The sequence below is a fragment of the Zosterops lateralis genome, assembly GCF_965231275.1.
Source record: "Zosterops lateralis genome assembly, chromosome: 8".
In the NCBI taxonomy this organism is placed as follows: domain Eukaryota; kingdom Metazoa; phylum Chordata; class Aves; order Passeriformes; family Zosteropidae; genus Zosterops; species Zosterops lateralis.
This window is the reverse complement of record NC_139768.1, coordinates 9,316,857-9,342,420: the sequence shown is the minus strand read 5'-3', so window position 1 is coordinate 9,342,420 and position 25,564 is coordinate 9,316,857. Positions and strand designations below refer to the sequence as shown.

The 25,564-nt window shown below is 41.7% G+C and overlaps 1 protein-coding gene across 9 annotated transcripts in view; it reads left to right on the top strand.

Annotated features, from left to right (window-relative positions):
- The window catches only part of PAX2 (paired box 2), a 102,528-nt gene extending 84,245 nt beyond the window's left edge, over positions 1 to 18,283 (top strand). For 6 of the 9 annotated variants that reach the window (XM_083866571.1, XM_083866572.1, XM_083866569.1 and 3 more), the window contains 4 exons: positions 2,191 to 2,400; positions 6,091 to 6,192; positions 12,024 to 12,110; positions 14,086 to 18,283. In XM_083866571.1, coding sequence (XP_083722697.1) covers positions 2,191 to 2,400; positions 6,091 to 6,192; positions 12,024 to 12,110; positions 14,086 to 14,207 — 521 coding nt within the window. In that variant the 3' untranslated portion in view covers positions 14,208 to 18,283. Of the gene's footprint in view, positions 1 to 2,190; positions 2,401 to 6,090; positions 6,193 to 12,023; positions 12,111 to 14,066 lie in introns of all 9 variants that reach the window. The other 3 variants (XM_083866567.1, XM_083866573.1, XM_083866574.1) reach the window with 3 other exon arrangements.
- The last annotated feature ends 7,281 nt before the right edge of the window (positions 18,284 to 25,564 follow it).

Sequence of the window (25,564 nt, the reverse complement as noted above, 5' to 3'; positions counted from 1 at the left end):
CTCTGCCCTTTCCTCCTCAGCAGCTCCCTGCACCTGCTGTGTCCTGTATAGTAAAGAAAAGGGAGTATGGAAAATGCTCAGGACCAAAGCGTCCCTAGTTTATTTATGTATCACTGTCAAATGGCTTCCTTGAAAAATATCACTTCACTCACAGCCTTTGAAAGCCTAGGGAGCATTTGGCCCTCTGCCTGCAGATAGGTCTATTCATCCAAATTATCCTGCATCAACATTATTTGGATAAAGGCTTCAGGCACTCCCAGAATGCTAGTGGTGACTCTGCCTGTTTGGTCTGAAAGTAAATCTGTGAATTCTTTGCCATCTGATGACAGAGAATGCAGGAGAAAAATAGCTTGGGGGGGGTTCTTGATCTACAGAGACTGCCTCTGGCACATGAAGGCTCACTAGTGGGATAGTAGGACAGTGTATAGTTGCAAAAAGCAGAAGCTGGGTGCTGATGTGCTGCCTACTCTGAAGACTTTAATTATCTGTAAAACAAAATCCAGATACTCCAACTTCCATTCCCCATATCCTCCACAAAAGGTCCTTGCCAAACAGAACTTCCTAGCAAAAAGGGAAAAGAAATTACGATCCTCACTTAGCATACCTGTGATTTCACTTAGTAAACTAAATGAAGTGTATCCCTTTTGGCCAAGACTGATCCTTCCCAATTATCTGAAATGAGCATATGTCTTTGCTGCAAAATATCTTGGTGATGAGAGACCTTTGCTGGCCACCCACGTTAGAAGTACTCAGAGGAGAACACAGCTGGCAAACTATCATTTTTTGCCAGGTAGCAAATCTTTAGGAAACAAATATCTCAGGATAAACAGCATTCACAGAGAGAAATTGTCCAGCCCTTTATTGTCTAGGTGAGCACTACAGCCTTGGAACAAGGTGCCTAAAGTTAATTAAGCCAGTTCTACATTAATGAAGTCAGATTTACGACCTAATTATATGTCACATTTCTATTTCTCTGTATAAATCAAAACCACCAGAACTAACTTATTTCATAGGCCATTGGCAATAGTTGCCATCACAGCAGAGAGATGGCTTTCATTTATTGGCTTGAATTTGTTTACCTGAGGATGGATGGTTTGGTAGATAATTTGGATGGGATCTGATCACATTGTCCATGCTTTGCTTTCAAGTGTCCAAATACAGGACTCTATTACTGCTGACCCAACAGCAGTGGATGTTCTGGAGAACCCATGCTTTAGGTCACAGAGTTCTCCAATTCCCAAATATCCTACTTGGCAGCCAAGTTAGGAGCAGTGTCAAAGCTGAATCAATTGTGCCTGTGAAAATCTGCACTTCAGAAATGGAGGCCCAATGCAAACAACAATGAAAATTAGACTTTTTATAAGTGTCCCACATTTCCTCTCTTCCATTATGTCTCTATGTCAAGGTATCTATCTGGCAAAACTACACTCTGGGAACAATCAGAGTCAGCCCTGACCACTTTTATGTTTAAATCTCCAAAATGTGCCACTGTGAACAAGATCAATTGATTGATCCATCTGTCTATCCACCTATTACTTGCACAGTCCCATTTGTATTTTAACCTCAAACTCCAGCCATATCATTTTTGTCAAGCTTTTATGAAATTTGGCTAGAGAAGATTTGGCCATTACACCCAGCGATCTGTTTAATAGATGCTTATAGCAAGGCTACTTTCCTGAGGAAGGTTATCTTGGGTTTGAAGAGAAAAAGTGGTGCAAATCCTTGGGCCAAAGTGCATAAGTGTAGCATCTTCATATGCCCTTGGCCAGCCAGAAAAAGCTGCAGGAAAGGGAGCACAAAAGCTTCAGAGCATTCTTCTTCCCAATCCTATGCTTGTTCCTGTCCTTCCCCTCCTGCATGTTCCCTCCCTCACCTCTCCTCTTCTTGCCTCCCATTCCCCCCCTCTGCCACTGCACTCCATTCCCCTCATCTCCTGCTGCCCCGCAGAGGCTTTCCTGCAGTCCGAGCCTAGCCCCCAGGCACATTTACTGCTGTTGTCTCAGCACTGGCTCCTCTGATCTACTCCTAGCCTTTTTATTTTTATTTTTGTTTTAAAATTAATTTCCCTGTAGATTTTAACCACTCCATTTTCATTTACCCATTTTGTTCTTCCTCTCCTCCCTTCCCCACCCTCCTCTTCCTTCCCCTGTTCCCTTTGTCTGTCTGTGTCCATCCCTTACCCTACCACAGAAAACCTCTCCTCTCCCCTCAGTATAAAGCAAGAGCCTCATGGAGCCTCTCTCACCCCTTTCACCCCCACCACGCCGGTCGGCTCTGGGCAGGCTGATCTTCAGCCCTTCCACATGGCCCTTTCAGACGATGCGTCCACGCCTTGCTACAGTGCCTTCCTTCATCATGGTGCCCACTTTGGGCAGTCCAGCAGCCAGCCTCTGATAGCAGGTAACCGGCCTTGGCCACAAACTGAGTGGGGATGCTGTAGGCAAGGGGTTCAGTTTCGTCTGATGGGGAGGCCGCTAAATGCTGCAAGCTCTTTGAATGCATGTGGGAACCAGAGCAACCACGTTCCAGGTCTGCACCTGCAGCATATGTTCTCAGCTCCATGAAGAATCAAAAAAAGTTTTCATGCCTGTCCTTCATTTTTTTAAATAAAATGGGAAAAGAAGCTGTAACTACCTAGAAGTGACTGGGTGTCCCAGTTGGATTGGGTTTGGGACTTAATAAAGAAATATGCATACAGCAAAGTCCTGTGTTGCCTCAATGCCATAATATCCCTGAGTACTGCAGGCACAGAATACGGCGTGCTAGCCTAAGGTAGATGACAGCAGCATCAAGATCCCTGCCAGCTCTAGGCCTGCCTGGGTGGTTCAGCATGGGTTGCAGCCACTAAGTCAGATAGACACAGGCAGTTGGTGAGCGCTGCCATAGCTATGCTGTGAGCAGTATTTGAGTCACCTGGCTTGGGAGTGCCAATGTGAGCTGGTGCCTTCACACCAGGTGGTGCAGACCAAGCAGTTAAGAAACCCAGCATCATGTCTGAATGTCAAGAGCAGGAAGGATGTGTGAGAGAAAATGTTTTACAGACAAAGGAATACAGAGCTGAGGTAGGTGGCCTTTAAGGGAAGAGCAGAAGTGAAGAAATAGGTTGCAGAAGATGGCAGCATTTATGAGCAGCAGGCAGGAAGGAAAGACAAGAGGGAAGGTCAAGTTTCAGGTAGGTACTAAGAGAAACTCCTGAGCAAGATGGCAGAAGCAATATTGCTGCAGAACCTCAGGGATTACTTGGGTGAAATAGTGGGTATCATCTTGGGTGACCACTGACCAATTTTCAAAGGATGTAACCTGGACTTTTTCAGAACAGACAAGTCTTAGTGTAGACCACAGTTCCTAATACTCGAGAAACATATCTTACCTCTGCCTCCTTCATGCTCCAATATTATTTTTCTTTTTTGACTTAATATCCTTTGTCTCACCATGTGAGATTTCCATTTCTAAACCTCCATGTAGGAAAACAGCAAGTAACAGCAGAGAAGACTTGTGTTCATAAGATTATCTTGGTCCTACCTCAGCCAGTAAGAGCCTCTGAGTTCTGAGCACTTCCTAAGCCAAGAAGTCTCCTGGCCCTCCAACAGTACAGATATCTGGGGATACTGTTATATATGACCATCTTCTAGCCTAGAAGGCACTGTATTTCTTGAGAGACATGTGCTTTAGGAGTTTTATAGGGAATTACACATGGACAAAGCATTCAAAACTGCAAACAATATCACAGTGATTCCGGTGTTGTTCCTCACTCAGAAGGTTCTTGCAGGAGGAAGAATGGCTGCAGTTGGAAGCATGTTATGAGTTAGCTTTGCCATAGCCCTGCCATACAAGAATTTAATAATCCTGTCTAGCTGTTTGTAATGAGAGGAGGTTATGGAAAGGGCCTGTTTGTATGTTACATCATTTTAAGAGTTTCTCTGTGAGACTCTTACTTATGTTACTGATACAGTACTTGTTTGTTATCTTCTTTTCAAAACTGAGATTTTGACAGATGATCACTTCCCAACAAATTTTCCATGCTCACTTTTGAACATCCACCTCTGTGTGCTCATGTCTGAATAAAAACACAGGGGCATATGTGCACACATCAAGTAGCAGAGTGAGTGTATATGTGATCCCACCTGAATGAAAGTGTCAAAATGAATTAATTTTGCCTGCAGCTACATAATGTAATCTCTAACTTTACAGTGACACTGTTTTCTCACTCATCACTTGTTGTTATTTCTCAGGCTAGTCAATAACTGAAACTTAAACCAAGAATTTTAAGCATAAAAATTTCTTGCCTTAAACCAAAGTGAGAAAAAGAATTACTACATCTACTAGGTGTAATTCATACCATTTAACGTACAGCTTCAAGTCACTAAAGGAATGATGGTGACAAAAGACTAAAAGAGTGTAGAATATTAATCCCTGGTATGTTACGTATTTATTTTATCAGTATTGAGGAGTGGCTGGAAAATGGCTCAGCTGTTGTCTAAGAGGACATAAACTAGGAACATCAGCCACTGATCAGGAACCTCTTCAGGGAGAAAGAATGAACTTGCATTTCTGTTTTCTTGAGTAAATCACCTCAGTAATCTTTACTCAAGAGCTGTGAAAGCAATGACACTGGTTTAGCCTACCTCATCCCAGAGAAACTTCCTCCCTTCAGGTTAATGTTCCATGCTTATTAGTTTTTGCTTTGCCTTGTAACTGTTAATTATTTCTGATTCCCCAGCCAAGGTTCATGCTTGTTCCAGGGCCTGGTTTTATCAGTTATCATTCTGCTGGTAGTAGAGCTAAACCAACACTGCTTTTCTTCTCTCATTGGCATATCCCAGCACGGTTCCAGTGACTCTGGTGGTGTTAATGGGCTATACTGAACCTGTCACTCCTAAGGGCAAATCAGGCTCTTACCCTCCAGTTAGAACAGACAGGAGAGGCAAAATTTAACAAAAGAACAACAAATAGCACAAACTTCTTGGTGAGCTACAGTTCACCTAGGGAATGTGAAAGGCTTTTGATGCCTGGAACGGGCTGACATCTCAGTAGGCAGTGTTGGAGGTTGAGCTGTAAATCTCTCAGCAGCTGTGGGGGAAAGATTATCTTAATTTATTTAGCTTTTTGTTTTGTTTTGTTTTTCTTTGTTTGTTTTGTTTTGCTTTGGCTTGAAACTCCCAGCAGCTTCTGAGATTATTTTAGTTCATTTAAATGCAATAAGCACTAACAGCAAATGCCCTTCTGGCTGGCCCATTTTCAGGCTAACCAGTCCAAATGAGGAAATGCCTCTGGCATCAACCAAGAAGCCCCCAGCTGCACTTCCTAAGAGAGAAAAAATAAACTACAATCATACACCCAGTCCACACCCCTCTCTACTTCTTTGCTGGTGAAAAGAAATCACAACTTAAAGTATTATAAACAAAAAACTTGTACCTTTGATAAAAATGAAGTGAGACTTAAACTAATTTGCATGATCCTCTTATTATATATAGTACATCAGAACCTGGGCAGAGTCCAACCAGTATTGGTCTCATGCTAAGCACTGTGCAAATGTACTAAAAGTGTGCCCTTGCACCAAAGAGTTTGCAGCATAAAAAGAAGCACAGAGAGGTAAAGTGACTTGCCTAAAACCATCAGCAGGTGAATGGCCAAGGTGGGAAGAGAGACAAGCACAGAAAACTCTTGGATCACTTCCCAGTGCCTTGCACATTGATCACGCCCTAAAGCAACATCACCACAGTTTTGGAACTGCATCCACTGCATATAGACAGGACCTCAGCTACTCTGGCAATGAATATGCTTCCATTCTCTGAGCAGATCAGGGTCATTTTGATTTAGCTAAAAAAGATCCAAAATCTACAATGAAACAAACTAAATTATTTTGAGCCTCATCAAAGCTAAGTTTTAAAATCCATCCTTACAGGATGAAAACAAAAGTTCCCCAATCTTCACCCAGAATTTTCAGTGGGTGGACAGAATTCATGTAAGAGAAGGCTGTGCAGTAGTTGCCTATCAAGTCATGTGACATCAGGGCAAGAGGTGATACCAAATCAGTATTGAAAGATCTTATCTATATTGATCACCTGTCCTGGTTCTCTCCCTTTCCAGGTCGTGATATGGCAAGCACCACCTTGCCTGGCTACCCACCCCATGTTCCCCCAACTGGACAAGGCAGCTACCCAACATCAACTCTTGCAGGAATGGTTCCTGGTAAGTCAGCTGCCAACCCTCAATAATGGTGCACAGTTTGAATGGTTACCAGCATTGTGAGAGCTTTCACAGCTGGCTTGGCTATTGCTTTGGTGACATGAAGAGCTAGTCTTTTCATAAAGAAACCATCAGGTGCCTACAACCAACGTATCTAACAACCCTTTTTGTAATGTATCTCTTTCTCCCCAGTAACTGATTCACTGATGCTATGGGCAGCTAGCTGGCTATAACCTGTGGCAATTAATTGGTAATTAATTAACCCTAGTATTCATTAACTAATGTAATTATTTTCCGATGACCCATGCAGATTATTATGTACTGTTCATGGCTCAAGATACTCACCTATCCACTAACTAAGGGTGACAACTCACCTTCTGTTTAAAGCCATGGCATCAAGCTGAAAATTATCAATGGTAATGTAGTACCTGCAGTATTTGAAGATCTACTGTTTATATAGTCTAAATTTACTAAGAATTCAGAAATCATTAACAGCATTTCACGAGAAAGTAACTATTCACTCTTAACAACCAACTACTTAACCACCTCCTCTTTGTAAAATAGTGCCTCCAATCCAAGAAACTATGAACCAAATCCTGACTCCAAAGACAAACTCTTTCTTTGATACTCAATGCTTTGGAGAAATACCTTATCTCAGCATATGGATTCTCCCACTCTTTTGGAAGAGAGAGAACCATTTACTTTAGGACAATTGAAGAGTTTATTACCTCAGGCTCTATTACCTACTCTCCTCTGATGACAGTTGTCCCCAATAGATAAATGAAGAGGCAGGCTTTTCTTTTCTCAGACCCAGAACTCATCTGCCACTGATTTCTGCTTTTTATGGCCCATGGTTGTGAGTTGTGATGATTAAGGGGCAGGCACACAGCCCATTCTGCAACCTCTGCTTCTGAAGAGATGAGTCCAGAACCGAAGCAGCAAAAAGTTGAGGACAGAAAGCTCTTAAATTAGTATCACATGATTTGCCAGGGCTTATGAGTGGAAAGCCTAACTTAACCCTCATCCCTCACCCTCAGATCTGGGACCAGTCAGCTAAATGAACATTAACTTCAATGAGGACAGTGAAAATATAACTGTTAGGAAATTTTTTCAGGTCAAAGTCTTAACATTTTTAAGTGACAAATCATAGCATGGCCTGAGTTGAAAGGGACCTTGGAGGTCACCTAGTTCCAACCACCCTGTCATGGGTGGACATCCTTACAGTTGTGCAAAGCCCCATCCAGCCTGACCTTGAACACTTTCAGAGATTGTGTATCCACAACTACTCTGGGCAACCTGTTCCAGTGACAAATTTTAGGGCATGTCCTACGCTAAATTATTCAGGAAGATGGCTTGGCTCCAGAATCAGATAATCACTAAGAAAATATAAAATCAATTAACACCCCTCACACAACTGCCCCCAGTTACAGTAGGTAAATTCAGTCGACAATATTTAGATCATTTATGGTCAAAACTTATAGGCGGTCACAGCATATAGAAATTATTAATAATATCAAAATAGCTGGCTCTTTGAGTAGAAACTGGTCAGTGATTGCTATGTAAGTTTAATGTCCTCATGACAAGGATGATACTGACTTCTAAACTGGGACAAAAAATTAAGACCACTAAAATAAGGGATCAATTCTCCAAGAATAGGGTGTTTCAGTTCCTTGATGTGGAGGCTGCATATAAGACAGCAGTGTCCCCAGAAAACCCCCCACCAGAAATATTCCCCAAAAGAAAAGGAACAGAATTATACAGAAAAAAGTTAAGTTATACTTCAAAGTAAAAAAAAAAAATAAAATATTCTGGTCAAATGAATATCTTTACATTAAATCTGATGTCAACATTCAATCAGAGGGCCTTTTTTCCAGTGGTCTACTTGGGCATCCTGCAGGTTACTGCATCTTTCAACAGAACATCAGGTTCTGGCTGTTTCAGTCATACCCCACTGGTCAGACCCAGCCGGGAAGCCCTTTTCTTCCTGTTTTCTAGTGTGACTGAAGCCAACAAGATGGAGATAAAGAGGCTTCCTGGGAAGAAACAGAAGACTTCGCTTTAATGGGTCACTCTGCAGATCTCTGCAGACACTACTTTTTTTCAGGGGCCAACAGGGGAAATATGAGGAAGGGTTTAAGAGAAAGCATGTATTGGTACTTTCTCGAAAGATCTCCCAGCCTCCATGTTGCAGCTAAGAGACTTTCTAAGCTAGACTTAGTATAGTTCTATTTAATATTAAACCCTTGATAGGTTTTCCTTCTACAAATATAAAAAAAGTCTCCTGAACCCATATAACCCTTTAACACGCATAAAAACCTTTTGCAAGAAGTTCTGTAGCTAAACTACATATTTTGTGAAAACTATATCCCTTATTTGTTCTGAACCTGCCACCTGCTAGGCTCACTTCATGCCTCATCGTTTCTGTATTAGAGGACTAAACCAATAAGATTTAAATACAGATGCCAAGAAATAGTGTTGGTAAAGATTCCCTGAGCACAGATTGCACAGAATAGAGGCCTCCTGAGATCAATCCTCTGTGCTGACTTGCAACCTCTGTTAGGAGTCCAGTTTGAACAATCAAATACAATGGTGCCAATGGTTTGTTATGTGTCCTCAGGCTAAGAAAGTTCAGGGGTCAGTGCTTTAACTACACTGGAAACAAGAAGCCAGCAAGATGACTACTCAGGAAGTATCTTTAAGAAACATACTAACATGCAAACAAACCTATTGTTTAGATGTGAGAAAACACGGGAAAGAGGCTCTGTCTTCTCTAAACAAAGGTCCAGAGCTAAACACACAACTGTTCAGAAACCAGATTTCTAACCTATTCAAAATTCTGATTCCTTGGTATTTGTTTTCATCTGGCATTGGTATGAGGAGTCAGAACCTTGCAACAGTTCAATTTGCAAACATCAGGATGAAACATTTCGGTAACATCAACATGTTCTCGATGTCAAGACATATTAAAATAATGAAAGAACTGAAAGGAAATTAAATGAATTGAGAAAGGCAAAATGAAACAAAACAAGAAAGTTGAAACATAAAAATTTGTTTCAATTTGCAATAACTTCAGAACTTTGCTTTCCAAATCTCTATTGAAGCTGACAAGCTCGAGCAAAACATTTCCATTTCAATGAGACAGTATTTTCCAGTGGAAAACTGTTTCTGAGAAGATTGTTTAACCAGTGCTAATCAAAGCTTCTATGTTCTACCCACAACAACCTTTCACTAGACTTCTACTCGCATAGTCTAGAGAAAAGCTTGTCTCCTGTAGCACTACATTCATGCAACATGGCAGGCAAATGCAAATGTCTCTGACATTTATGCACATGATATGACAAGATACATATTCCTGCATTGGCCCTTCCTTTAACTTCAGGTCCCAGGCTGTAAACATGGACAAAAGCCAGTGGTCCTGAGCACACACTTGGAAAAGCAGGGGTTAGTCACTCACAGAAAGATGAATCAGGTATTGGGCTGCTATTAACCTACATATCTGAGAGATGTTTCCTAAAAAGGTAACAGAATACCTTTGATCCCTGTCTCAATTCCTCTTCCCCAGAAAGGACGTCAAGTTTCTCCAAAGTGTTTCAATGAAGTGAGCATGCACTGAAGGAACTGAAGTTTACACAGAGCAATGCAGAGCCTGCAGAGGGCTGGAGGGCTGGGGACAGCAGCAGCAGGGAGTCGTTAAACAGAATCCAATGTTGATGAGGAAATTACACTTGTTTCATTAGTGATCGGGGAAGGCGATAGCTCAGTTCCTCTTGGTCACAGTTGAGCTCAAAAGCTCATTATCCTGCTGCATGCATGCTTTCACTCCTCGTCAATAAACAGTGTTTCCAGTGGCTGCCCTCCCTCCTCCCCACACTCCATAGCTGTGGTTCTTTCTCCTGTGCTTAACCCGTGCTTTAGCAATGCTATAAACAGTTTAGGGTGTCAGCTCAGCAGGGAGTGAGAGAAAAATCTTGAAATATCAGAACGATTTCTCTCCGTACAGTGAAGTTCTGTCATATGAAGCACTTCAAAAGCAGAAATTCTCATGAGGATAGTTTTTTCTCCTTCTTTGGGAAGCAAACTCATTCTAGTATATTCCATAAATAAGTCAATTCAGTAGAGAAAAATCTGGACTTTGCATTGCATGGTCACCTTCACAGGTTTCACCTATTCTTTCCCAGCTAGGTATCAGATTTTCCATGCATGATGTTTCTAGTTATGGAATTATGCTGAGTTATTATCATTAAAACAGTAGTTAGCAAGATCTCTCACACAAAAGGATGTTTCATGCTGAAACTAAAAGCTACTGTGACTAAAATACCTTTGTATGATGATTTGGGTTGATTCATACTCATTTTTGCACTGACTACTTTGGTTATCACCCTGAGTACCTCTAAAAACCTTGCTGAAGAGATCCTTCTCAAGTTTAAACCAGTACAAATCCCCTAACTTGAACAGACTTCATTTCCACCATCTGAGAATCTGTGGGTTTGGCTTTAACGCTCCAGTGAGAGGAGATTTGCAGAGATTATGCCATAATTAATTGACATTCTGTGGTAATTGTATTACAGGCATCCATCCCATCTTGCATTACCTTCTTTTCCTGTTCCATGGTATCTAGCAGGAACTGCCAGGTGCTTTTCTGTTGTAACAATTCCACCTCTGCCTTTGAGTAGACCACAAGCTAATACCCACACCATTCTTCCACTGCCTTTTAAGCACATAAGGACTTTCAGATGGTGTTAATTGTCTACAGTCTGTTGTTACTACATTAAATTGAGCTTATGATCAGATCATGCCATGATTTTCCATAATAGAATGATAGATGTTTAAGTTTGGGGAGATTTGTTTATTTTGAACGCAGCACCATACCCCTTCAGTTACCAAATACCCTGGGCAGCCTTCTAGGAAACAGGGAGAGTCAGCTCCTTCTGCACAATAAAAGGGAATGTTTAAGAAGATTCTGCATCATTCAGATCTTGGTTCAGAGTCTTACTAGATCACACAGCTTGGTTTGGGCCCATTTTCCTGATGTGAAAAGTGGAGTTGTAGCACAGCTTGTCTTTCAGATTCAGCACAGTACCTAAAGTGCTAATCATTAGAAAATTATTTTCCAGAGCTAGAATGCAGCAAGTATTCTCTATAACTAAGCATAATATGTTAATAATGTATGAATCACTTTTCTGACTAACACCATCATCCAGAGTAAGAAAGAGAGTGATTCATGTGTTTTCCTTTTTGTTTTGTATTTAAGCATAGCAAACTCAGAACATTTTCAAAAATGAATGATAGTCTTCTACACAAATACACCATCACCCTCAGTACTCTAATAAAAAAAACTTAGCAAGACATATCAACATCAACAGTACTGCTAGTTCCAAAGAGTTTCTTGTGAGCTTCTCCCATCAACCTTCCATGCCTGCTGTCTCAACACTACTGGAGAACCTTCAATGTTATTCATAAGAAGGCTGATAATTAAGTGCATAAAAGCTTGCATATGCAGTCCTACTGCAGCTTGAGAATTGGAAGACAGAAGGCAATAAAAAAAAAGGAAACAAAACATCCCTACTTTAACAATTTATTTGTATTATTGAATTTGGACTGATTTCTTGATTGTGAAGAAGTCAATCTTGTGATGCTTAATGGTATGGGTAAGCAACTTTGCAATGAACAGGCACTGCAGTGACTTGAAGGGAAGAGTTCCAGCTAGACGAGGAAGCTACATGCACCAGTTTTCCTGCTGGCAAACAGATTCAGCATGAACACTGGTCTGACAGAATAGCAGCCGTAAATCTTTATCCCTAACTGTGTTTCACACCTTCCTTGGTTTCTTCCAGGGAGCGAGTTCTCAGGGAACCCCTACAGCCACCCTCAGTACACCACCTACAATGAGGCCTGGCGGTTCAGCAACCCTGCATTACTAAGTGAGTACCTCTTTCCCACAGCACGCCCCCAGCCTCGCGCTCCTTCTGTTTGTCTCTTCGTTTTCTTTTCTTTTTTTTTTTTTTTTGTTTGTTTGTTTCTGAAGAGGGTTTTCAAGTATTTGTGTAGGTGAGAGGCCTTTTTCCTCACTCTCCAGTCCAGTTTGAAACGGGTGTATACTTCATGCATGTTTTGTATCAGTTCTGAAGCCGATTCCTCTTTCGTGAGACAGTTCAGAACTCCAGTTCAGCTCTGGCTTCTCCATGGGCTGCAACCACAATTTATTCCAGATTATATCAAAAGTTAAATTTAGGTTCTGCTACTCTTAGGCCACAACCAGCATAATTTCAAGATCTGGTTAAAAATTCAGATAAGGTTTCACTCCTCTCCCAGGCTAAATTCAGAGTCAGTTCCTGGGAAATTTTTAAATCCTATGGAATTTCTTCCAACTGGACCAGTTGGACTAATGCCTAAAGTGGGAGACAGGCTGCATCACAAGATTTAGAATAGCCAGTATAGTTCTCTTGCAGGGATATATATCCATCTCCAGTCACTGATATGCTCAGAAATAGTCAGGGTTTTTTCAGAGGGGAAAAAAACTCCTATGAGACTTCAGCTTCTAATACAACATTATTTTGCAGGGGAATAGGAAGAGATTTATTATATGTAAAATAAATCATGTGTGATTATTACCTATGTATTTACTGAGGTTTAACAACTGGATAGTACATGCACATTTTATTCCACTGCTGTTAAACTTCAGTAAATGTGATCCTTATAATCAATCATTATTTAACATGTATTCGATAACCATCTAAAGAGCATTCATGCCAAAAGTGACCCAAATCCCAAGTAGTAAACCACTGTAAATTTGTTTCTTCTCCCCTCCTGGTTTTAAAGTGACCCATTACACTTTGTCAAGTACACTCAGAACATCTGGCCCTGACACTTCCTTTGTGGCTACGGACCAGGTGTGGCATATTTGTGCTGAAATGTTTGTTGTGGTTTAGCCCCAGGCATTAGCCAAGCCCCGTGCAGCCACTCCTTCATTCCCCCACCAGGAGGATCAGAGAGAGAATTGGAAGGATAAAAACTAGAAAACTCCTGGACGGAGAAATAGACATAATAGGGAAAGCAAAAGCCACACACACAAGCAAAGCAAAACAAGGAATTAATTCACTGCTTTCCATGGGCAGGCAAGTGTTCAGCCATCTCCAGGAGAGCAGAGCCCCATTCTGCACAATGGTTACTTCAGAAGACAAACAGTGTCACTCCAAACATCTCCCCTTCCTCCTTCCATCCCTGCCTTCACATACTGACCATGATGTTATCTGGTCTGGAATATCCCTTTGGCCAGTTCAGGTCATCTGTCACAGCTGTGTCTCCTCCCAGCCTCCCATGTACTCCCAGACTCCTCACTGACATGGCATATGACAAGCAAAAAAGCCTGGGCTCTGTGCAAGCCCTGCTCAGCAGTAAAAAGAACATCTCTTTATTATCAATCCTGTGCTCAGCACCAATCCAAAACACAGCCCCCTGCCAGCCACTGTGAATAAAACTAACTCTACTTCAGCCAAAACCAGCACAAATGCTCAAGGGCTTACTTATTGATTGTCAGAGGATATAAAAGTATTTCCTTCCCGTAGAGGGGCATCCTATCCGGAGCCCACAGTAGCCTCTACTGACTGAAGTGTGGGGCACAGTTGGCTTCCACTGATTGTCCTTCCCTAATCCCATTAGGACCTCCGTCTCCAAGTTCTTCTTTTGGTTCTTTTGCTTTTCTTTCTTTCTTTCTACCTTTCTTTTTGTTTTCAGTTGTCCTTTATTTCTTTTCTTAGTTTGATTGTTTCTGTTTTTTGTTTTGTTTTGGTTTTGGTTTTTTTTCATTTTGTTTTGTTTTGTTTTGTTTACTGTTTGTCCTTTCAACCAGTCCATTCTTCTCCTGTGTTAACTTTCAGGTTCCCCTTATTATTATAGTGCCACATCCCGGGGCTCCGCACCTCCCACTGCTGCCGCTGCCTATGACCGCCACTAGTTACCATGGAAACCACATGAAACTGCAGGGCGACAGCTTAGGCCTCCACATTGTACCTGTCTGATCACCTCCCTCCATCCCTGGGAAGGGTGAAGAGACCTTCTCCGTTCCTCCCCACATTCCAGTTCCTTCCTCTTCGCCACGAAGGCGCCGGACCAAGCGCTCACCACATGAGACTGAGACCCCCTCGTTCCCCCTGCCCTTCGCCCCGACCGTTCCCCCAGTGCCAGGAACAGCCTGCGGCAAAGTGGCTTCCCCTGCAGGAGCCCTCCAACATCCCTGGGGAAAGCTCAGCCATGCAAAGTCCCCTCGGCTTCCAGGACTCCAGGGGGACTGGGAAGCAATGCAGCTGGCAACCATTGCCTTACAGGACCCCTTTCTGGGAGCGGTAAGGGCCAGGGAAACAGGGGAGAATGCTGCTCGTGAACCACTGTTCCCCAAAGATTTACTCTTCTGTGGTGGACTCTTGAGTGTGTGTAACCTGTGATGCTCACCCTGTTTCCCAGGACAGAGGGAACAGTCTGGCTAGAGCAGAGATGGCAGCACAGAGACCTGGCCCATCTGGCAATGAAGAAAGGACCAAGTAAAGATCTGCACCCCATGAGGGGTTCTCTGTGCACCTCATCCCCACTTTCCAGCATGGATTCCCCCAGAGTTGGTTGCACCTCATGGGTGGTGACTTTGCAGGCCAGAGTTGGGAGGAACCTCACACATACACCCTCAATTTCTGTGACACACAATCAGCTCAGACAGGAGGATGGAGCAACATTTACAAACAAACCGACGAAATGAAGAAATATATAAATAGATATATAAATATAACTGTGTTTTTATGCTTTGTCATGAAGGTCTGTAAAAAGGAACAAAAAAAATCCCCAATTTTCTAAAAAACCCAAGCAAACAAAACCAACAAAAAAACCAAAATAATAATTAAAAAACCCTACAAAAATAAAACTCCAAGCCCCATCTCTCCCCACCACCTGAATGGCAGACGAGTTCCTCTGATGTTTGATGCTCCTCTTTCACTCTAGGGTTTTGTTTCCTTTCTGTTTTGCACTACAATGGGATGATGGTATTGGAGAGGATTGGATGCCAGCTCCACCCGGTCGCCTCCTCCTCCCCCTCCTTTCCCAAATCCTGTCTCTGGGGAGCAGTGTGGACAAGTCACATCTGACAAAGTTACCAATACATCAGCCGACAAAAAAAAAGCACTCTGAGGCAACAAACGTTTTCCATGTCACTGGCTGGCAAACAAAGAAAACAAGCCCAGCTGCGCTCTCACTGCGCTGTGTGGTGGAAAGTGTGGGGCTTCATGTGGGCCCATCTGATTGCCCTCTGGACAGCTGAGACTGAGATGGACAAATTCAGGATTGGCTGGGATAATTGCTTGGTTCCCTAGCCCTTAGCCTTCAGTCCTTTTACCTTAAACTCTGTACCTGTGACGACTTCAGTTCACCCACATCCCAACTTTTGCAATTTTAGATATGCCCAACACCCATTCTCCAGATCTCCACTGCTGGTGACAACCACCTCATCATCTGTGCCCAACACCTAATTTCCTAACCATTATAGCCCTGCTATATGGGCCCCCCTTTGATTCCCCACCCATCTGCTCATACACCTACTAATTTATAGGCCCCCATTCAAATCCATATGCTTGCATCCTACCAGCCAGACCCAATATACAGCCCCATCTTTTCATCTTCAATCCTGTATTGTGCACCCTAATATTTACCCCTTATCCCAAATGCTCACCTGATGATTCTCTAGGGATTCTCTGCTCATTTTGGTTCCCAAGTGATGGACAAACACTGTTCTGCAAAAGGCTAACTGTCAATAGAAATGCTTATTACTCCTGTATTGTCAGCAAACTCATAAACTGTTCCTTGCACTGACACTTCCTCAAAATTACTCAAAGAAAACATGAAGGCAGCTATAGCCTGTCCCCAGGGCACCGAGTCTGCCAAAGTAGATCCTTGTTGTTTTAGAGAGGTTTCAGATAAAACTCGTGGACTATTGTCCATGGACAAAGACAGGATTGAGAATAAAACCCCCGAAGGGCATAAAAGTGAACAGTGGAGCAATCTGTACAGCCAACATCATGTATAAAATCCAAAGTTCCAAACCTCTGAGGAGATATGGTAGTGGACTTGGTATTCTGTCTCCAAGTTTAACTTGTATGTATAAAATCCACCATCAGTAAACAGCTGTGTTGATCCCAAAGGCCCCTTTCACCTAACTTTTTCAGCCTTTGCATGGCTTTAGCTGATTATAGGTCTGTGTCTTCTTTAATGGGGTGCCCAAATGATAAGGGTATTTGGGGGGACATTTACATAGAAGATAAAGAGCTAAAATCTGTTCCTGTACAGAATAAAATCATAGAGGTTACTCCTGATCTATTAAAAGTGTCATCCTGCACATCTTACCTCTGAGTAACCTGCTGCAAATAGCAGAGTTGTTACACTGTCACCAAGACCAGAATTTAGCCTGTTGTCTGATCTTACTCAACAAGAGAAGAAAATTCTGTTCCATTTCTAAAAATATGCTTTCACCACTCCTTCTGTTTTCTTTCACAGACACCAGATAGATGCTGAACCCTGATAGAATGGTCTCTCTTTCAGTCTCTCAGTACAACCTCTGGTCTACTTGTGCATCACCCAGAGTCACTCAGCAGGTAGTCAGTGCAGAGGCAAGAAATCCCAGGACCAGCAAAGAGAAACCCCTGAGGAAGCTAGAGAAAAAGAGGCTGTCACACCTCACACTTGGCCACCTGCAGCCCAGGGCCCAGGTCAAGAGAAGCCAGCAGCTCAGAAATGCTTATTCCTATAATGGTGTTACACTAAACTTGAGGACATGAGCTAGAATCTGAATGCAGGATTTAGTTGTCTCACTCGTGGCTGGCTTGATTTGACCCATAGAGGGTCAAATCTATTGTTGGTTTAACTCCACTGGTAAAAGAGGATTTCCACCAGGCATTGGATTGGTCTGGAAAGTTCATAAGTACAGGATGTAGTTTCACCAGGAAAATTCAAAGGAAAACAGAATTATGCAAAGGACTGGGCAGTCTAATCCTCTTCCACCACCATCTGTAGACCCTCATGCGAATGTACTGAATTACATTTGCCAAAGAGTTTCTTGTGTTGGTTGTTTTGATTTACAGTCGGTGGATGCATTGTAAAACAGTATTATAGCCCAAGTCTAGTAGTTGACATGGGGATTTATGTGGTGATATTATGCAGAAGAAAACCATCAATATTCATCTAGATTCCATTAGACTGGACTATGCAGGAAACGCAGAAATTCTACCAATTATTTAATATTATGTTATTTGCAAAAAACAATTGCTGCTTTGTAGGAAGATAATGTGTGTAATGTGAAGGCAATTCCTCTTGTATATAAGTTCATCTCCATCTTCATCATGGTAGTTATTAAAACAGCCTCGTCTCATCCTGTAGATAAGGAACACGCGGTGTGTACTGTGCAAGTCTCGTTGTGCTCACTGAAAACAAAACAATGTGTTCAATAAAGCACAGCACAAATCCAGAACCTGAGGGAACAGCCAAACCTTGTAAGGACCCTTTCCCCAACAGGCCAACAGCTGCTTTGTTATAGGTGGGGGGTTTAAATTATTTTTCCTTTAAAAAAATGTTACAGGAAAAAATGGAAAAGGATTGGAGGAAGAAATAATTTTGCAAAATCCAGTGAAGTCTATAACACAAACCTCTCCTCCATTCTGCTGTCTCTTACTTTTCTCACATTTCTTTCTCATACCCTCTTTCCACTAAATTTCTATCCCTCCCTTTTATTTCCCATTCCCAATGCACTTTTCTATCCAGGGAGGGAAAAGCACTACTGATATGAGAGCAGGTATCTGGGACCTCAAACCCTAGTTCTCCTTGTGGCTCTAGAAAACCTTTGTCAAGTCCAATTTCCCCACACACCTCAATTCCAACACTCTGTAAAATGGGAATAACAACAGTTTCTAGTTCACAGGGGGATTGCACGGCTGAATTAATTAGCACTGGCTCAGTGCTTTGAGATTCTGGATAGAAAATTCTATCAAAATGTTAAGCATTATTGTGAATAATAATTAATGTTTCCATGACATTTCTCTCTCCTTTTTTTTTTTTTTTTTTTTTTTTTTTTTTTTTTTTTTTTTCATAAATCATTCTTTGTTTCCTTTTTCTTCTTCTTTAGCTCTCCCTTCACCTCTTTCTTCTCAGGTCATTCTTACTTTTGTTGCTATGTTTGCTTTATCTAATGGACCAAGCAGAAATATTGTAAGACTGGGTCTCCTCTGTTTCTCCTCAATCATGGGGGAGGAATCTCACTAAATCTCAAATGCTGTGCTTGGCTGGAAACAACAGGGACCATGGCATTCAAAACTGGGCAGTACCTTTGAGTCCTGCTCTCTGAAGCTCTCACATCCTTTTGGCCCAATGGGATGTGGGGAGGATTGCATGAGGTGGATGCAGTAAAGCTGACACTTAATGGCCTGTAAATCTGTTGGGGAGAGTTGGTGGCAATGAGCCCTGCTGTGGAAACAGGGACAAGTTTGCATGCTTTCTGACCCATCAGTAGCGATGAATCAAGCTCAGAGTAAGACTTTGGAATTAATCACAACATAAATGTGAGGATGTTAAACAAGAAAAGGAAAACAAAAAGCCCTGCACCTCTTTCTTCTCTTGAGTATAAAATTATATATGCTTATTCACATTTTCCTAAAGGAATTTTTGTTTTGCTGAACTGTTGGAAAAACTCCACCCTCTTGTCCCTAAGGAAAAGCACCCCTCTGGAAAAAGAAATAAGAATCATAGCTGAGCTGCCCCCTTTGGCACTGACAGAGTGAGGGCTTCTGAGGGACCCACAAACACCACAGTGTCCTCCTTGGCTGAGCCCAGGATGGTGGCAGACTTGCAAAGCAGGAAGGAGGGACCAAACTGACAATTACAGAACTGATAACAAATGTACAGCAGCTCTGCTGATGATCTCCAGGCTAAGCTAGACATGAGACCAGGGAGGGAGGGGGCCAGTGCCAGGTGCAGGGTCACATCCATTCTAGGCTTCTGCAGCCCCTCTTGGCTTTTCCTCATCACTTCAGTTCTGTTTGACTCTTTTCTTTTCTCTTTTTGTGCACATGAGAAATAAAAGCAAAATTTTTTTTTCTATGTCATTTTTGTGGCTTCTGGCTTGTTTCTCTTTCCCTGTCCTTCTCTCTCTCTTCCCCCACTTCCCCAACACTTCACTCTCCAATGGATTCCCCTTGAGGTCTCTGGGATGTTACATTTGTTGCACCTGGCACCCTTTGGGCACCGTGTAAACAATATTATGATTGTTGACAACCAGCACGCTGTGTGATGGACGGCACTGCACATGCTTGCAACACCCCACAGGTACAATCCAGCCTCTGAGCCCCCAGCAGCCACCACACGCTCCTCTGCATTGCCAGCAGGACTCCCTCTTCTATTGACCTCACTCAATTGATTCCCAATGATCCATAACGCATCAGGTACCCCCAGGTAGTTCAGAGAATCAAAATGCTATTGGGTAGCCACAACATCAGAAAGATATGGGGTAAAGCCCAGAGTCTCCTTCCCCTTTAAGCTCGTTCCCTCACAGCCCCAGCTGGGAGAGACTCTGACTAGGTCAACTGAGGAGCCAAACCCAATGTAGAGTCATAAATATCCCATTCTCCAAGCTATTAATCACCCACCTAACAAACAGCTGGGCATTATGTTCAGGTTATATAATTATATAAACATACCAAATACTGAGATATTTATCAATTTCTTCTCAGTTAAGCATTAGTTCTCCAGGAAGTCCTATGCAGTTTACGGTCAGAGAGGCAGACTAAAATTGTAGCAAGAAGTCAGGCTAGACCAAACCAATTTTGTTCCTACAATTTTTAGTCATTATAAAATACTTTCACAACACCTCATGAAAGTGAGTGGGCCCCATTTTCTGCCAATGCATGTGTATCTTAAGGAAAGCCTGTGCATAAGTGCTGTCATGAAATCAAATACTTTTGTTCATCAGAGAATTAAAGCATTTCCTTTTGTTTATTTTCTATTTTTCCATTGCAGTATTAATTGCATAGGCTGAAAATCCCCCAAAAGGACATTTTCTGTGAGTGAAAGTCAATTTGTTGAAATCCAAACAGACTGTAAAAGCAGTTCAGTTTTCACAACTCTACAGCAAAACTGCCTGGCAACTCTGCTGAAGTTGGAGGTCTCAAGTTCCCAGGGTTTGCTGCCGGCAAGACAGGTCTGGGATGTGATGTAGGGATAGACTTGCACTCAAAATTGGAATAAAACTGGATTCCCCAATTCTGACACTTTTTATACATCAGAATTTTCTTTCTCTACCAATGTTTAGGTGATAAGAATCAAACAGCAAATTGATAGACGAATCCTAGATGTTAAATTGACAGGAATCAAAGGAAATTATTATTGTACATTCACTGTCAGAGGTGAAAGACAGGCTAGGAATCACCAGATAGATGTGTCAGACAAATGCAAAATGGATTTTTCAAAATTCATCCTGATAAAATAATCTTAAAAGAACGATTTAGAAACTAGTATGATTATCTCATTTGTATCACAAAATACAGCCCAGAGATCTTCACCCTGACATTCCTGTGTAAGTCTCCATAACGGGCAGCAGAACTACAGCAAAACTTCTGCAACTTTCAAGAACTTACATATCTTGCAAAAATAAATACTTGCATGAAAGAGCTACTTCCATCATTCAAACCAGTATTATATTCCTTTAATAATCCTGCATAATCAATGGGAGTTCTCAGTGTGAAAATGTTATGCGATAAAACTAAAAAGAGCACCACAGTCTATCTCCTAATGAGGAAAATTATATTGTGAAGGTTTATACAACACTAAGTAAAGATATCCTCTTTATGATTACTCTGACAAAAAAAAAAAAAAAAAAAAAAAAAAAAAAAAAAAAAAAAAAGAGCATTCTGAGATGATTACAACCTTCTTTAAATACACTCTTCAATGGGTGTAGGCAAGAAAAGACAATACACATTCCTAGGTATTCATTTAGGTAGCAGATTAATTTACTGGACACACAATCAGTACTGAAAAACTGACCTGGGGAGTGGCAAAAATGGAAGAGCAGCAAACATAATACCAATGTTTTAAAGGAAAAACATTAATCCTTAAACCTATAATCTAGTAAATCTATACAATGATGTCTGTGTCCAAAGAAAAATGCTTTAAAATATTAATGGAAGGATCCACTCACTGAAAAAAAGTAGCAGTTAATGAAGATATGCCTAGTAAACAATCTGTATATTAATTTTTCTCTGCCTTAGAAAAAGCTGGGAACATTTTCAGGACAGTTAACTTACATAATTCAGGCACTGAGGTCTGCAGTGAAGTAAAGAATGTTTGTGTTGTCAGCACCTCATATTTAAAAATCATGATCCAAGTACAAGCAAAAATCACAAGATACATTAGAAACAATGTAATTTGTATATAACACCATTTTGTATATATGTATATTTATATACATGTATATAAAATAAATACAAAAGAACTTTTATTTGACTTCTAATTCCAGTGTTCTCAAGATATCTACAGCTATGTTATTAATGGTGCATCTTCCTCTCTAAGAGTCAGAAATTTACTTCTAGTGAAAAGGGAAGCATCTCACTACATCACAGGGACCTCGTAGCTGAGTGCTTCTGGAAACAGCCCAAATGTCACAAGACCTGGAAATGGCCCAGTAACTCCTGGCAAGGCTGACAGGGCTGATCTGATACCAAAGCTTATCAAAGGCTTGGGGTTTTCTCCCGTTTTCTACTGTGTGACATTTTGGTGGAAGATGCCATCCAAGGCAAATTTGATAATTTCCAGTTCAAAATTCTACCTGGAAATTCATTCTGTAGTAGCAGCTTGGAAAGGACTCTTTTCCACTGGTTCTTCTCCATGTAGCAGGAGAATCCCTCTTTTCAACCTTGGCTACTTCTTGCAGGCCCTGTCTCCTGCCATGCCCTTCCTTCAAAATCCCTTTCCATGCCTTCCCAGTTGTGCCCCAGGCATGTTGACCCCTGATACTGCCCTTGATGAGGAAAACACGGATTGTCTGTAAACACCCTTCCTTCTTCTCTGCCTCCTACCCTCCCAGGTATAGCCCCCCACACGTGTCTCATACACACTGGGGAGAGCATCCAGCACCCGACATTCCATACTCAGGTACTACTGGCTTCTCCACACTACTCCCTTTCCTCCACACATCCAAAGGACCTTCTCTATCCTTACTGTTGTCACTGTTCTCCACAGCCTCCTTTAGTAAGAACAGCAGGTTTCAGGAAGGAGGCAACATTCATCTTTACTACAGGCATCCTAGTTTTCTGCTGCCAGAGCTTGTGAGCAAATGCTGACCCACTGAAACCACAACCATCTGTGGCTTCTGATCATGGAGAGAAAAGCTGTAAGGCACTGTTTTGAGGGGGTTGGTTTGGAGTTTGGGGGAGTTTTTTTCTAACAGAAAGAAGATGGATTTAGATTAGATTAGATTAGATTAGGTTAGATTTTAGGAAGCAATTCTTGACTGTGAGGGTGATGATACATTAGAACAGCTTGCCCAGAGAAGTTATGGATGTCCCATCCCTAAAGTGCTCAAGAGCAGGTTGGATGGGGCTCTCAGCAACCTGGTCTAGAGGGTGACATCATTGCCCATTGCAGGGCAGTTGGACTGAGACAATATTTAAGGTTCCTTCCAACCCAAAACACTCCATGACTCTGTAATGACTTTTAACCTGAGACTAATTTCAAACACATCCTGTTCAACACCCACAAAAGGAAGACAAACAAAGCCTACTCAGAAAACTCAAATGGACTGAACAGGGTGAAACTTCACACAGAAAAGAGAACCCGTCTGCACAGAAGAAAGAAGCAATTTTTTTCCCATGTCAACATCCATGGGAATCCTGTTTTAACCACAGAGCTGAATTTAGAACCTCCTTAATATACCACCAAAGGTTAGTTACACTGCCTAGATAATCAGACAGTTTCCACATATATACTTCACAGACTCATATATGAAAGTCAAATCATTACCAAGCAAATAAATTCAAAGCCCCTGTTTTCATGCTGCTTTCTCTAACATCAAGACCAGTAGTTTTTAGTGTATGCTTTTAAAATGACTAGTTAATTTTTAAGGAAAATGCTTTTAATGTAACTGGGAAAGGTGAGCTTATGGGCATAGATGCACTGCACAGGCAAATATTCTTCTACTGATTGTTTTTTGTTCTTACTGTTTGCTAATTGAAAAAGATTGAAAATAATTTCTCTAGATATGCTTCAAATCTCAGAACCTGACATAAAATTCAGGAACACAATTTTTAACCAGCAACATCTAGCTAACAGTTAGCTGTCTAACCCATCAATAAAGTTTATATATCCTATCCCCTGTCAAAACTGAGTAGAAATAGGATAATAGCTTGCTAATGCTACCAGTTGAGCCAAGCCTTTATCTCAAGCAGATACAGTTCACATTCAGAAAGTTCCAGATAGACTCTGCACAGAATTATTCTCCTTACAATGTCATGAATTGCCTGTTTGAACTCGAAAAGTCTCAGAGAAAAAAAAAAATAAAAGCCAAAAAAGAACTGAGCCAAAGCTACAAAGCTGGATACTCAAAACTTAGCAAGTGCCAGAATACAGGAAGCCTGGACAGAACTCTGCAGGCAATGTGCCAGAGGGAACAGGAGAGAAATTAAATCAACTTGTCATACTTTTTGCTCTCTAACTTGGTAGTCTATTAGTAACAGAGTAAGATTAGCACAAGAGGTTTGCACCATCCTGAACAGAAACTCCTTGTACATTCCCTACCATCCACCTTTGTCCAGCAACCCATTAACATCAAGCAAGTATAATATGCTAGCAGGTTAAATTTTCTAATAAACCAGGATGTGAGCATGTTATAGCTACTTAGTATTCAGTTTGCTCTTTTATAAATGATTTGGTAGAGAATCAGGCCCTCCTCTCCCTCTCTAGCTGACTCTCATCTGATTCTAATTCAATTTCTCTGCCTATTGTTTATTTCACCGCTCCCCTGTGAAGTGTCAAATGCTGATGTTCCGTCAGCCCAGAACTGTCGTTTATATTTGTCATTCAGTCCTTGTTAAAAAATAAAACAGGACTGCGCCTGCCTTGGAGCGCTCTGCCTGGGAATTCCCTGTGGTAAAATTAGTCCATTTAGATGGAAAGTTTTGTGTCACTCCCCTGTCTAAATTGGCAGATCTGGCTCTTTTGCAAAAACCAATAAACTGTGAACCTTGATGCATCTGTCAATCAAACTCATCTTTCGTGAGCAAAGCCAGATGACAACAAAAGCTGGGCAGGCTCCTCTGATTGGTTCTTCTCATTTAGGCATATCAGGAGGCACCTGTCACTCCTCTGGCTCAGCATCATGCTCAGAGGGACTCGATTCCCAGAGAGATGAAGCCTTATTGGGGGCTGGGTTGGGGCTGGGATGGGAAAGGAGAAAGGGGGAGTTCACCATTCTCACTTTCAGTACAATCTGCAGCTTGGCTCCTTCTTCATAGCACTGGTGGGAGGCAAGGAACTGGCATCACCTTTTGTTCTGGAAATGCTTTTTCCACATCTTAAGCAAGCTCTTTGATTTCTCAAACTGCAGTTTTTCTGGTGGCCAAAAGGATGTAGAAGGAGCAGTAAATGTGACATGCCATATCCCTGGGGCTCTGGGAACTAACCCACAATACCACAGAGGAGAGACAGGACATATTCTAAACCCTTCTCCCAAGCTGCTATGTCACCATGCCTATCTGGTCACCCACTGAGGGGAAGCAGAGAAGGTATTTCTACCTGTCTGCTAGGAAAGAAGGGGATTGCAAACTGTTTGCATGTCAAAGGAAGTATTTCATATAAAGGCATAAAAGAGGGAATAAAATGGCAGCAAAGATCAATAGCTCACACCACGGGACTTGAGAGGAGCTGGCACATAGGAGCTGATGATACTCTGGGAACAATCTCCAGAGAGAGGAGAACTTCATAGGACATCTCCACTTGTCCAGTTTTCGCTGGAAAATTCTCAACCCTGCTGTCTGCCCAAAAAAGGGGCAGAATTTTTTTTGCTTTTGCTTTCCAACAACTGATTTGAAATTATTTTTTCAAGTGTTCTCATTTGCATACTTTCTTTAGGTTGCCATTGAACCAATCAAGAAACTTTTTTCCTTCACAGAGCTCTTGCTTGATGGTGGATTTATGTTGCCTCTTAGGCACCTCATCACAAATCTCATCTCAGGTATCTATATTTCCTCTTTCTACTTTGTTTTGCTCAGAACAGCTCTGCCTTCATATGTCACTTACACTGTTTGCAGGTATCATTGTAATTATCTTGGCAGTGCAGTAGCCAAGCAGTTCTCTCAAAATCAGA